Consider the following 14,459-nt stretch of genomic DNA (forward strand, 5'->3'; position numbering starts at 1 on the left):
CAGGGAAAGGGAAGGAGCCAGGCTGCCGTGATGCCAGTGGCCAGGTGAGGACAACACCCACGCTGAGATGCGCTGTGAACATCTGCCCCTACCCACAAGCTACTTCTATTTCTGTTCCATCTCATACCCAGGCTGACTCAGAGGGGGGGAGTGGGGGGGTCAGGTTAGAAGGAGCCAGATGGGAGGACTACAGGGATATTGAAAGAGGAAGAGGAGGAGGAGGAGGAGGAGGAGGAGGAGTTGCTTCAAAACCAGTAGCTGCCATTCTTTCAATCACCTTGAACGTTTTCTTCACACAGTCTTTCATGCTTTTCTGTTTCAGCTGCAGGCAATTTGAGGCAGGGATGGCACTTCCTGCCTGCTGTTGAGGTGAGCATTCTTTCAGGGCACCATCAGAATAAATGACACCCTGCTCTTAGATAGCTCCACTGTCATCTGCCCAGGCTGTAATGAGCTTGACAGGAGTTCATCCTTTTGCTTAACTTCTTCTAGGAATTTCCACTTATCATTTTGGTCTCTTTACAAAACTATTTACAATGAAAGGGCAAGTGCCAAATTTCCTGATTCCTATGCATCTTAGTGTCATGACTTTTGTGCACAGGCATGGTCAGTGGTGTAAGTCTTGCAAGTCCTTGAGACACAATCTTGCAGCCACAGGGAAAGGGGCCCTCCCCTCAAACAGCCATACCGGCAATTTTTATGTTGCAGGTGGCTCTCTCATCCTTGTCCCCATTGTTTCAGAGCATTCACTAATTTTTGCAGAAATGGCACATCTTGCTTTGTCCCAGTTGGTTACTCTTTGTTTGTTCCTTAGACTGTAAACTAAGTAGTGACATCCTCGGGGTTGTTCCCCAGGCAGTCTCGGTTGCCGAAAATGCCTTAATACAAACCATGGCCTAAGCAGGGGACCCAGCTCTTTCTGAGGGGATGTAGGAGAGGGCAGCTCCCATCCCGCAAACAGCAGAGCTCTCGCAGGCAGGTCTGCCTGGGCTCAGGCTTTTCTGGGGGTGAGGATATAGAGTGAGAAGGGGAATAAAGGGAACTGAAACTCCATTCGCAACCTGGTGAGAGAAGCCTACCCCAGCTCTGCCCTTCCTTCCTTCCTTCCTCCCTCCCTTCCCTCCCTCTCCTCCGCCCCCCCGGCACGCTTCTCTACTCTCCTGACGCGCTGGGGAGGGGGCGGGGGTGATGTCGGGATGAGCCTCAGCGGATGAGTGGAGAATTTTTGCAGCGTTTTTCAGCTTCCTCTGCCTCCGATGCTGACCTGCCGCCGCTGGGGAGGGAGGGGATCCCCGCCAGGGGGCGGTGCGGGGGGCGGGGGATGTCCATGTTTGGGAGGCGGGCGCGTCACTCCCCTTATTTGGGCAGCGTCGTCACGGCCCGGCCTCCCATTCATATAAATGCCCGGCGGCGCCGGCCGGGATTCCCTGCCCGGGCTCGGTGCGGCCCCGCGGTGCCTTCTTCCCTCCCGTCCCGTCCCATCGCCGCCGGCTCCGCGCTAGCACCGAGCACCCTCCTGCCGTTTTCTCCGCTCCTGCCCCGGCTGCGACGGGGCGCGACCCTCGGCCGGCATGAAAGTCACGTCCCTCGACTGCCGCCAGCTGCGGAAGCTGCTGCGGAAGGAGCCCTCCCGCTGCCTGGTGCTGGACTGCCGACCCTACCTGTCCTACTCGGCCTCCTGCCTCCGGGGCTCGCTCAACGTCAACCTCAACTCGGTGGTGATGCGGCGGGCCCGCGGCGGGGCCGTGCCGCTCCACTTCGTGGTGCCCGACGCGGCTGCCCGAGCCCGGCTGCTGCTGGGCGGCGAGGGGGCGGCGGGGGCTGCCCGCCTGGCGGCCGTGGTGGTGCTGGACCAGGACACGAGCCACTGGCAGAAGCTGAAGAAGGAGAGCACAGCCCAGATTGTCCTCAACGCCCTGCTCTCCAGCCTGCCGGAGGCCGGGGCCAGGGTCTGCTTCCTAAAAGGTGAGAGGGGTAGCGGGGACCTGAGGGACAGGGGCTGGGGGAGAACGGCGCGATCGACCCTCAAAGCTGCCCTGGTTGGCGGCCGCCCCGAGGTGCTCCCCTTCCCTCTCCTTCGCCCTGCAGTGAACCTGATTATTGGTGGAGGGCAGGGAGGTAACGCGGGGATTTTGTTTCTTTTCCACCTACTGGAAATAAATCCCGGATAGACTCTGCGAGCTGAGCCGAAATGCCTTTCCGTTCACCCCCGCCACGCTTTTAAGAGGCTGAGGGGAAAGCAGAGAATATCAGTAAAGAACAGCAAAAGTTGCAGGTTATCAAAGGGGAAGAGACATCGGCTCTGCTTGGGAAACAAAATCAGCCCTGAGGATATGAGGAGAGACGAGGCCACCGCTATTCGCTCTCGGCCCGGTGACACAGGGATGCCCGTGTTGGGCACCCGAAAACTCTGGGAGCGATGCCCGCTCCTCCACCGAGGGCGGAGAGGTTTGTCTCCGTCGGGCATATCGACTCTGGCAAGGGAAACTAGAGCCGAAACTCCGGGGCTCGTCGGGGGACAGAAATACTTCCTCCCCTCACGTGTATTACAGTCCTTCGATTGCGGTTCTTTGTTTTCCTTCCGTGTAAACCTGGCTAATAAAACGATAAACAGCATAGCGAGCATAGCAGCCCGCCCTTTCCCTGTCCTCCCGCCCCTACCTCCCCCCACTTCTGGCAGCGCCTTTGTCCTTGTGCCCTCTCGGTTCTCCCAGCGCAGCCCCCACCTGCTCGGGGAGCGCGGCCGTGTCCGGCCGGGGCCGCTCCCGCCCCAAGCTCCGCACACGCGGCGGCCGCACCAGGCCGAGGCAGGAGTTCCCAAAAAGCCCCTTGCCATTCCGTGAGGCCATAAAAATGAGGAGAAAACCAAGCGATGTTTCTTGAATAAAGCCTGCCCGTGTTCTAATGGGCCTGGGTTAATTCACTTTTAACAAGCCTTTTATCGCTAGTTTTTGTCCTGATGTACCCAGTTTTTGCCTTCTGTAACAACCTCCCGCTGGGGCAGAGACATGTTCAGCCTGGTATTGCCTGGTACTGAGGTAGGGGGATGCTCCCCGGCTGTTTGCCACCATCCTGGTTCTGTCCAGCCACTATCAGCCTTTGCTGGATCTGACAGTCACCCCAAAAGCACATATTCTGCTACTGGAGAGTAGAGATACTGGCACTGTGTCATTCAAATCCTTAGGGACCACGCTAAACTAGAGATGAAGAAATATCTTCAGGGTCAAGATGGGAAATGTGTGGTAAACTAGGGAATTAAGCTCTGCTGACTCTCAAACTACTTGTTTGGCCACACAATCATCCTTTCCTCCTCATGTGCCAGCCCCACACTTTAAAGTGGTGACTTCGGTTGTAGGCAGTTTATCCAGGGTGAGGGGTTAGTGTAGGCTCTGCTTTGTACATCTTGAGTTGTGAAGTGTTGTATCTTGAAAGCCTGCCGATTTGAGGCTAAAGACATTTCCTTTCAGTAGATGAGAAAGTTTCCTGCTTTTCCTGCTGCAGTTTCCTTTTGCTTTGCTGGAAGTGCTCAGGGCTGTGGGTTCAGGCCCATGACTCAGTGGGCAGCGCTGGTGATTCACTGGGGTGACAGACCCCCAGGAAGCTGTTGTGGCCTGGGGGAAGATCCTTTGCACAGTGGGGATATAAATCACCCTGGAACACTGGCTTCTGATCAGGAGAAAGGGTCCTTTGGAGGCCTCTGCTACTAACTTTGCAAATAATAGGCTATAAAACCACCAGGAAAAATCCTCCTTGAGGTTTCCCCTTACATTCCTGTTCTCCCTAGGCATGGAGAGCTGGAAGAATGTGTTGGCTCCTTAAGTGCTAAGGGAGGGTCTCGTGGCCATAAGATATGAGGAGGTCATCAAGATCCTGAGGATCTGGTCCCAGAGAGAGCAGCTGGAAGCGGGTCATTACATAGGGCCCTGTTCCCTGTTCCCTCTGTTGCTTTCTGGCTTGCAGGGTCACATCTTTCATCTGTGTAGGTGCAGTTTCACTCTGGGTGAGCTCAGCCCCAGCATGGTGAGAGTGGTTGTGTGTCAGAGAAAAAGAAAGATAAAATAACAGGTCCTCCCTCGGCGCTGATAACGATTCTATTACTTATTGATTAAAACGGAAGTGCAGCTCAGCTCTCCATGATGAGCAACAGAGTATTTGCAGAAATGACCTCAGGGAAGGTAGGTTGAGTGGGGAGGGGGAAGAGAGGAGATTGCTGGAGGATGGGATGAGCAGATGACTCACTGTAAGAATGGCCTGCAAATATCCTGATCCCCAAGGCTTGTAATTAACCATTCACCAGCTGCATGTGTTAGCTGCCCCACGCGACACTAGACATTCTTTCTGTTCAAACACACATGGAGGTTTGGCTTGGGCAGATTTCTATGTTCATTCAAGAGTAAAAGCAACAGCATAGGGCATAAATAGGGATCATGGCTATTTATATAAACCGCACATATTTTTCCTATGCAATGGCAGTGACTGGGGGGTTGGGGGAAGATAAGGTCAGCTATGCAAAACAAGAGGATTTAAAAGTTCACCCCATGAAGGGCAGCTGGAGATCAGGGAACTCTGGAGAGCTTCTTGTGTTTGTTGTTTTTTCACACTGTGAGTTGCTAGGGATATCTTTTATTCAACCCAGTTGTTGTGGATATCATTTTATCGAACACCTCCCACCACCACCATGGTCTCCATGGTCACTTGACTGCTTAGACCACTGCCTCATGCTGTGAGCTCTGGGACGAGCTGGCAGCATGTGGCTGGGGGTAGGAGGAAAGGTGCAGGTGTTGAGTGCTAAAGTCACTCTCCTGCCCTCTGTCATGGAAAACAGACTTTCATCACATTCAGCAGGCTTTGGATCATGCTGGCCACTTGCAACACGAGGACCTCACGGCGGGAATGAGTAGGCGACAGCAGCACGTCATGAATTTGAGCTCACATCTGCTAAAACATTGCAAACAGATGAGACACTGGCATTTTGGGGCTGTACTGTCAGAGGTGGCTGTACCAGGCTGTCCTGGCAGTGAGGCTGGTGGGGGTCTGCGGCTGCTCTGATCTTCAGCACTTCCCCTGTTTCAAAATCCTTCCTTGCACCCGGGCACCCGCACCAGATCAGCTTATCAGGGTGAAACAGTTGCAGATGAATGAATCACAACGGGAGGCTTTGCCTTCCAAGCCTTGTTTACTTGAGGGCCACGCTGAGGGATTATTGAATGTAGCTGTTCATGGGCCATTCATTTCTGCTCTGAGAAAGCACAGGTGGCAGACATGTGGCACACCACTGACGTTTCCAGGCTGCTTCTGCTACCTGACTTACTCAGGTTCATTTTTGAGATTATGTTCTGCTTCTATGCAGAATATTCCCAGCCTGGAAACAGGCAACAATTTAGCTGACGACAAACTTTGAGTAACAATGTAATAACAGGATTAATTCCTTCTCATTAGCAGCGCACTGAATGAAATGAGCGCAGTACTTAACCGTGTAGAATAGCTCATGTGGGGCTATTCAGTTGTCAAATGCTGTCACAGGATTTCATTAAGTTTTATAGCTGTTATTTAATAGATTGATTTCAGTGGGACCATCTTCATTACTTCACTGTCTTCTGCATTGTGGTGATTAATGAGACAGATGCAAGCATCCCCCTCGAGTTTATGTCCATTTAAAAATGCAAATAAAATATTTTGTCTGTTGTCACAGTGTATATATTAATGACAGGTTTAGAAAAGATGACTCCTGAGTACAGAAATCTCTTCTTCAAATTCTGGAATTAGTGCTCATGTATGAAACCTGGGGGGGATGTTTTTTAGTCAGTTAATGGTTGCTAGACTCAACAGAATTACATTTGCTAACAGCCTTAGGCTGGATTCACCGAGTTTTGGCAAATTAATAATTGTCAGTGGTATCAGAGGTTTTTCCTTGGGTGTCCAAGGTATTTTAAGCAAACCCATTTTCCCAGAGGAGCACTATCCTTCATTGACCCTCCCCTGGAGCTCATTGCTGGACACAGCTTATCCCACTGCGCTGCAAGCACTGGAGCTTTGTTTGTCCTTCACTTGAATTAAACCAGTCTTTGGGAGGGAAATATTCATATCTTCTTCTTTTCAATGTTTCCCTAGGGGGATATGAAACCTTTAACTCTCAATATCCTGAGTGCTGCGTGAATGGAAAACTCATTTCCCCAGAGAGGACGGAGGCAGAGAGGAACGTTGCCAGCCACTGTGAGAAGCAGAGTGCCAACCACAAACCTGCTTACGACCAGGTGTGTGTCATGGCTGTGGTGGGTGACCCTTCCCTTGGGACTTCTCCCTGCTGCCCCTGGGCTCTGTTGGAGGCTGGCAGGGTGGCAGGGGCCCTGGTGCTGCCATGGGCTGTCAGTAAATTGCCACAGTCCAGGCTGACAGCCTGTATGCTGGATAAGTTGTCCTTCTGTGCTGCTGGTCAGCATCACCTCAGCCTGGCTTCAAAATTAAAAGGAGGCAAAACACTGTTTCGAGCCCCAAAACCATATTTATGAACTCTCTTATCGCACACCCAGACAGCATCAGCCATCAGCAGCTCACACCTCCCCAGGAGACTGAGAAATGGGCAGGGGAGAGGCTGCCAGGAGTGTCACTTTTCCAGCAGGAAAAGGAACACATTTTGTCCACGACTCCTCTGAGATCCCAGGAGGAATTTGAGGCTGGTGAGGGGCCAGTGCATCTGAGAAGAGAGACCCACCATTGGACTGGGGAAGTGGGGGTTCCACAGAGGAAGTCATTTTGTGCCCACCCTGCCCGGGGATTATGTGTGCTCGAGATGTCACCCTGCGGTCAGGACACTTCCGCCAGGGCGTGCATTTCCTGCTGCTCAGGGGAGTCCCCTTGTGATGCCTCTCTGCTCTTCTGGGAGTACCTCCCACACCAGGCATCCTCCTGCCACCTTGGCCGGCTGCCAGCTGTCCCTGATGCATGGGAACCCACCGTGGGGGCAGTTCAGGGGGAGTGGAAAGGCAGTTTCTTGCAGCTGGGGGGTGGCAGTAGCTCCTGTGCATCATGGAAAGTTACCTGCCAGCTCAGAAAGCTGTGTCAGACGGTGGCTTTTCTTTGCTGTCTCGTCATCCAGCCTTTGCTTGTGCTGAGGAAGGAGGAACTGAGATGGCATCTCAGGGTGGGTGACGCAGAAGGTGCTGTGCTCCAGAGAGGTGTGGGGTGAAGGGGGATGGAAAGCCTATGTCTAATTTTTTTGCTTTGTTTCACTTTTGGAGATGTGACCAGAGGGGCTAAGCCCTGTCTGAGCCAAAGCAGCCTCTTCCTCTGTCTTACCTAATCTTCCTCCCTGCTGGATGTGGCTCCCTGCCTTGCCCCTAATTTGGTAAAGGCTCAGTGGGAATGGGTGCCACACGTGAAAGCACTTTGGGTGCACTGCGAGGGGCAGCACTTTAAAGAAAGCCACAAATATCCTGCACATGAATAGCTTGGGTCTGACTTTGGACCTTGAAGATGTGGACAAGAAAATGAAAACATTTTTCCTGCATGGGCTTTGCCATGGGACTGATTCATTGGCCACCAGCATTGGGGTCCAAAAACGCCAGAGAGGGGGGAAGCAGGCATCCACATGGGCTCCCTTGGTTGCTCTTGGGTCTCAGGACCCAAGAATGAAAAGAAAAAATGAAATTAAATCAAAAAATAATTACATGTTTCTGCTCCTTCTCTTCCAGGGTGGTCCAGTCGAAATCTTGCCTTTTCTCTACCTTGGTAGTGCCTATCATGCTTCCAAGTGCGAGTTTCTCGCCAACCTGCACATCACAGCCCTGCTAAATGTCTCCAGGAAAAGCTCAGACTCCTTCAAAGACCAGTATTGCTATAAATGGATCCCAGTGGAGGACAGTCACACAGCAGACATCAGCTCTCACTTCCAGGAAGCCATAGACTTCATTGGTAGGTACAAATTAACAAATTTTCAGATCTACATGTATTTTAAATTCATTTAAAATGTAAAATCAATAAATGAATTTTTATTCATTTAATTAATTTTAAAATAAAATACACATTGAAGTCTACTGAATTTTATGAAGGAAAAAACACCAGTTCCTTGGACTTTCATACCAGACTCAGTAACAACCAGGTGAAGCAGAGTCAGTGCTGAGATATCCCAAAGGTGGGGTCCTAGAAATCCATTGTGTCCCATCACCCCCTTATCATAAAGCTCTTTCCATTCCTTCTTTTGATCACACTGATATCTCACCCTTTAATCAAATACCCCAAAACAACAAAATGAGGAGGCCTTTAGAAAAGTTTGTGCTATTCAGTTTCAAATCTTCCTGGCTTCGGCAGGGTGGGTGAGTGAACAGAAGCTGTGCCAGGGAGCACAGGAGAGAGGATTCTCCCTGAGAAGCACAAGATGGTTTGGTGGGGTGGAGAAGCCTGAGCCTGGATGGAGATCGTGTTGAAAACGGTGCTGTTGCCCTCCGGGAATATTCACAGTTATAGACTCACTGGACTCATTGTTCAGCTGAGTTTGAGTCCTTCAACAGTGCAGGCAGAATTATAAAAACCTGACCTGAGGGTTCTGAGTCCTTGCCCTTCCCAGAAAGGGACATCTCATACCTTTCAGGGAAATAATAATTTATGGCACCTTTCTGTCCTGTCTTCAACCTCTTCTGATAGATGTCAGATCACTTGGAAATCTCCCAGATTTTGGTGAAAACTTTAATTTTCACTTTCTTTTAAAATTAGGCATGTGGTGTAGATTCTGGGGATGACTCAAATCCGTGTCTTCTTTATTTTGTTCAGCAGCTAAATATAACTGGTCATGGTGGCAGTCCCCTGACAGACAATTGAAGGCAGGCAAATGATAACTTCCTTAGCTCTTTGTGTTTCTCTGAGCACTACACTCACAGTTATCCATAAATTGGAGCTTGAACACGTTGCTCAAGGCAATAGAGCAGAGAAAAGTCTATTTTTTGAACAGTGTTTTTGTGTGGAAAGGGCTTATTTTAAGCACATTCTCTTTAATCTAATAACAATCATTGTGTTGTGTGAGTAACCACAGTGGCTCCTGTTGTGCAAAATGGGTGCTTTGCATAAGCCTTTTATATCCTGACTTAAGTCCAAGCATCCTTTGACCAGGCTGTAATTAGCAACTGCCTATCAGTGCTTGTGTGCTTTGTGATGAGGCCCCAGGGACTGAGCTCAGCCTCTCCACCCAAGGGTACCTCCTGGTACTGCTGTTTGCTGCCAACTGGCCAAGCAGGGAGTTAGGATTTTGAAGAAAAAATACTGTTTTTCTAGCAAAGATGATGTGAGCCCCTGCAGTTTTTGAGTGACCAGGTAGTGGGAGGGCTGGCCAGGCTGAGCTTTACACATTTTGAGCTGCGGGCAGTGAAATGCAGGTACAGCATTGCTTGCATCACAGTGTTCTTCAATGTCAGTTGTTCCAAAAGAGAAGTGGGCACAAGGAAAGAGACAGGGATGGACTTTCCTAAGAAATGCAAAAATAACCAAAGCAGGATCCACAGATTCTGAAACCAAGCTCAGGTTTGTCACAAGCTGGCTTTTGTGCTCCTTGTCTTTTAATCTCTGTCATTCCTAGTACCCAACAGAGGAGCAAGTCTCTCGTGCTGGTAGACTGGCTGTGTCCCCCCAGCACTGGGTGTGTCACGGTGTCCCCTCCATCCCCACCAACAGCTGATGTCTGCAATGGCTTTTCTCCCCAGATTACGTCAGGCGAGCGGGCGGCAAGATCCTGGTGCACTGCGAGGCGGGGATCTCGCGCTCCCCCACCATCTGCATGGCCTATCTCATGAAGACAAAGAAGCTGCGCCTGGACGAAGCCTTCGATTACATCAAGCAGCGCCGGAGCCTGATCTCACCAAACTTCGGTTTCATGGGCCAGTTGCTACAGTACGAGTCAGAGATCTTGTCTTCCACCCCCAGCCCTCCCGTCGCCTCATGCAAAAGAGAAGCTGCATCTTTCTTTGCAGAGGAACTGACTTTAGGCAAAAACTTTGAGGGCTCGTGCTTTGCCTTTCCTACCTCAGTGCTGAGCTCTGTGCCCATCCACTCTCCTGTCCACCAGCTGAAGCTCAGCCCAATGACAGCATCTTCATCCTGCTGAACACCATGGGGAGCCCGGAGCTGGTGTGGTCCTGATCCAAACTGTGATCCTCGACAAGAACATTTCATGAATGTGCAATAGAGAAACTTCATCCACTTACTCTGAGATGGAGTGGTTGTCATGGGTCATACTTCCCATATGCTGTGACTGTAAGATGGAAGTGGTCTAAGCATGGCAGGTTTTCTGAACTTTTACTGTCCTTTTTTAAAAAAAAATACTAAGTGCTTTTTTAGGGTTTTAACCACACAACGTGCACCCACTACTGCATTTCCAGCTCCTGGGGAACGATGAGAAATCCATTTAGTATGTTCTCAGTTCCCATCTCCTTCCAGTCTTATTTTTGAAAAGACCCTTATTTAAAGTTTCAAGCAATAAACAGCAGCAGCAGGGAAGCAAGCAAAACGAAAAGCACTACCTTTGCAACCACAGAGGTGGTGGGAGCGATAATTTGTTCAAATCTTTCTCTGGCTTTCCTCCTCCCTCTCCTGTGTCATGTTTCAGGTAGCAAAGCGCTGGAGTGGGGAGAGGGAGTGCCTTTCCCAGGACACTGTTGCACAACCAGGTGAAAATCCCCTCTCATGCTCCAGCCTCTGAAGTGTCAGGTATTGTCCACAGTGTAACTGGATATCAGCCTCGACCAGTGGGTCCATTCAGGTGTGGCATTTCCTGTACTTCTGTATTTGCCTTTGTACTGGATGTGCTTTTAAGTAAAGCAGGGACTTAACGTCTATCAGCTACCCTGCTGAGCTATTATCCTCCCATCTGTTATTTAAGAACAGCCCTAGAATACTTGAATGTCTCCACAATTCTCATCACATCCACTTCCCATCAGATAACACTGTAAAACACTGTAATTGCTGGACTTCACACCAAAAAAACCTGACAAGCTTTCAGCTTCAAGACAGCTTTTTTCTCCATCCCTTCCCAAGTGTTCCCATTGTGTATCCTGTGTGGTCAAGTGGTCTTTTTCAGTGTTATGTGACTTACTTAGAGTGTGTGGTCACCTCTAGTCAGCTTTTGTCCAGAAAAAAATATTTATGTCTTGCTCACATTGGCTTCTGTGTCCACAGGGAGTTCAGAATGAGTGTTTCTGTCTGTTGACCTTTTTATTATTTTTTAATATGTAATATATATGGGAAATGGCAATAATTTCCAGGAGATCTCGTGAATGTGAAAGAAAACCTGAAATGGTTTTATGGTGTGTAAAAAATAATAAAGGAAAAAAATGCCAGGAAAATAAAGATGTTGTACTTTGATCTGTGAGAGTGCTTTGGGAGAGCTTGGTGGCAGGAGAGGTCAGCTGAGAAAAACACCGTGGTGTAAAAGGAGTGTAAGGAGGCAGAAGAGATGGGAAAGTGTCACAGTGCTGTGTGCTGAAAAGCCACCAAGGTGCATCACTACAGAGGGGAGAAGGTGAGGGGGAGGATTGTTTTAAACAGAATGACATGAGTCACGGTGGCGTCACTTCCCAGCAGCCGGGCAGGCACTTCTGTTTTGATTCATGCATGTTTTATATAAGATTTACCATCTTGCTGAAGATGAAAATCTGAATTAGGCACAGCCCCCACTTCCTTCCAACCCATGGCAAAGGATGCTACATGCCCTGGTCCTTAGAGTGAAGCTTGTGTGTGGCATGCAGTGCCTCTGGGTGCCAGGAACCAGGCCATGTAGGTTTTACTCATCTTTTCACCTTTTTAAATGAAAAAAAAATTAAGTTAGAAGTTCCAGCATGTCTGATGCATTTGATACCCCTTTTCATCTTGAATTTTCTAGGCTTTTTCTGGCTCATCACTGCAGCACATTTATGATCTGCACTTCCAAATTATCAAGTTGAAAAATTTATGGCAAATATCTTGGTTACACAGCATGTGTGCACATACACATCCGTTTGTAACTTCTTACCCCCAGGGAAGCAAATCTGGCAGATGAGAAGGTCTTATTGGAGATGTGCCTTGGATTTCCTCCCCAGTGTAAGAGGGATGTGTCAGCAGCTCTGCCTGTGCTCTGGGAAACCTGAACATGGGAACTAGCAACCAGGGAGATAAGGCAAATGATCTAGTAAGAGCAGGTCAATTAATTTTCTGAAAGACTTGATTGATCTCCTTGGAGAATTCTGCAAAGGGCTTTCTGCCTCCCAGCCCCCACAAGCACCCAAGCAGAAAGGCTGCTGAGCTTAGTGAGAGTGGCCATGTCCAGAGTACTGAGACCCACAACCTGGACAGAAACAGAGCAGCCAACAGTTCTCCTTAAAACTGCACTAAACCCTTCTGGGTGGACAACTGGCTTTGTTTCTTAAGGATGGGAAAGCTGAAACCCTCTGCAGAGTCAATGATGGAATATTTGCAGGGCACAAGGCAGTGGGCTGAAGTGGTTAACAGAGGGACTGCTGACCTTGACAGATTTGACCAAGGCATCTGGAACCATCACAGGCCAGGTGAAGGAGACAGGTATTTGGCAGAGAGGGAAGGGAGCACTTATCCTGGGCTCTCAACACAGTGCATTCGTGGATAGTGTTAGCAGGGGGAGATGCTGGGCTGGGATCCAGCAAGGATAGAAAGCCACAGCTATGTGGGAACCTGAAGAGGAGTTGTTGTCATGCCTGGACACAGGAGACCAATGTTTATGCTCCTGCTCAGGGTAGGGGTCCCCTCTTCTTGGCTGGTCTCAATTCACCTCTCCTTCTGGCAGAAGGAAGCCCCAGCATCCAAGTCAGAGTGGGATGCAAGTTCTGCCTCCCAGAGGGTTGTGTTCCCTTGCTCATGCTGGTGCCTGTTCTGCTACTTCAGTGCTAGTGTGAGACCTCTGGCCCCAGTTCAGTCCCTTCGCCAATTTGGCAGACCCCATCTCTCTGAGAAGACATCACAGGTGTCTGACCACAGGGCTCTGGGCTGAGACTTTGTGCCTTCCTCCCTCCCTGGCCATGCTGCTCCCACGGGAAAGAATGAACCTATGATCTGAGCACTCATATATCAAGGTGAGTGTGTCAAATTGGGATAGCAACCACCTGGGAAAAGACAATAAGTGTTTGAACTCACTTATGCAGGGCAGGGCCCCTGGTTCTCTGCTTCCAGAGAGCAGCACCCAATAGGTGCCTTCATCCTTAGGGAAAGGAACAGTTCCACTGTGTTTTGTGGTTTGTGCATTCACATGCATTCCTCACATTCATGAGGAAATTCACTGGATTTGGTAGGAGGGAAGATTTAGGAGGCTTTTATAGCCCAAATGAGCTTGGGTTTGAGTGGCTCATTGCTAAGGATGGGAATTCAGATCAAGCAGGTGTGTGAGGAATGTCAGAGCTGAAGGGTGGAAGGCTGAACTAGCTGGTTCAATGTGCCTGTGTCCATCTGGCAGCTAAGCTTTGCAGAAGAATAGGGCCCTCAGAAACAAAATTCTGATGGAAAGTAGAGACCTCTGTAGCTATAGCAGCAAGGGGAAGACAGTTATCAGGATGCTTTCAGACTTCAGAAGAGGCAAATGAGGGAAAGATGGCAGGACTGGTATACTCTGAGACAAAGTTTTAATTAGAGCTTATCCATTATGATACCAGAATCCACAGAAGATGAGAGGAAATGTCAGAAAAAAAGAGGATTTTGCAAGTTCTGTTGCCTACGGAAGTGCTAGTTCAGAGCTGTGCTGGGATGTGACATCTCTCCATTCACACTCCTGATGGTGCACCCTTGTGTCCTGGTGCTTCTTGGGACCTGTTTCAGATCCTGGGGGGCTGAACAGGGGCTTGTGCCATGTAGCTTTTGGTCCCTTGCCTTTAGGCTTGCAAGGAGCAGTTATGTTGCAAGCATGAGAGCAGCTGCTCAGCCTCTTGCTCTGCCTTGCACATGCTGCCTTTCCTTTCTGTCTCCAAGAGACACAAGCATTCAAGAAACTGCTACAGAAAATACATATCTTTACATCATTGCAAATCAGATTGTGAGGAAATCTAGGGTGGAGTTGGATGAGTGGGTGCTGTCCTTAAGTGTTCCTAAGTGTCTTTTTAGTCCATGCATTTGCTGGTGTGATTTGAAGTCTATTCTGGTTACAAAGCACAGGCTTTCTCCAGCTTCTTCCTGCCTAGAGAGCTTTCAAGTAGGTAGAAATTGCATCCTTACCAGTAAAACCCAGGTAAAATTGACCTGCTCCATGGGGAGTTGGTCCTGAGGTGCCCATCCCCAGTTCCTGAGCAGCTCTTCTCAGCTTCTTGCCTTCTGGTGGGAGCTTCTCTTTTTAGGAGACAAAGCATGAAGGAAGAAGATATTCTGCAGGCATTGTCATTTGTATGCTAAAAACAACACTTGCCTTGCAGGAAAGTCAAAGGTCCAAATGTGCCTTTAACATGGAAAAAAATAAGTGTGACTCCCCAGGTATGGTGAGTTTG

General features: G+C 49.5%; 1 protein-coding gene across 1 annotated transcript; it reads left to right on the plus strand.

The window, feature by feature from the left end:
• Positions 1–1,415: 1,415 nt before the first annotated feature.
• On the plus strand, positions 1,416–11,327 carry DUSP5 (dual specificity phosphatase 5). The gene is made up of 4 exons (XM_015633901.3): positions 1,416–1,965; positions 6,112–6,254; positions 7,692–7,911; positions 9,690–11,327. The coding sequence occupies exons 1-4, from the start codon at positions 1,572–1,574 to the stop codon at positions 10,088–10,090; spliced, it is 1,158 nt and encodes a 385-aa protein (XP_015489387.1). The 5' UTR covers positions 1,416–1,571; the 3' UTR covers positions 10,091–11,327.
• Positions 11,328–14,459: the final 3,132 nt, after the last annotated feature.

This window comes from Parus major, chromosome 6, assembly GCF_001522545.3.
Source record: "Parus major isolate Abel chromosome 6, Parus_major1.1, whole genome shotgun sequence".
NCBI lineage: Eukaryota > Metazoa > Chordata > Aves > Passeriformes > Paridae > Parus > Parus major.

Bases quoted from the DNA above. Each gene is read 5' to 3' on its own strand.
- DUSP5 (XM_015633901.3), top strand. From the start codon at position 1,572: ATGAAAGTCACGTCCCTCGACTGCCGCCAGCTGCGGAAGCTGCTGCGG. The intron at 1,966-6,111 runs GTGAGAGGGGTA...ATGTTTCCCTAG, and splicing joins CAGGGTCTGCTTCCTAAAAG to GGGGATATGAAACCTTTAAC. The intron at 6,255-7,691 runs GTGTGTGTCATG...CTTCTCTTCCAG, and splicing joins ACAAACCTGCTTACGACCAG to GGTGGTCCAGTCGAAATCTT.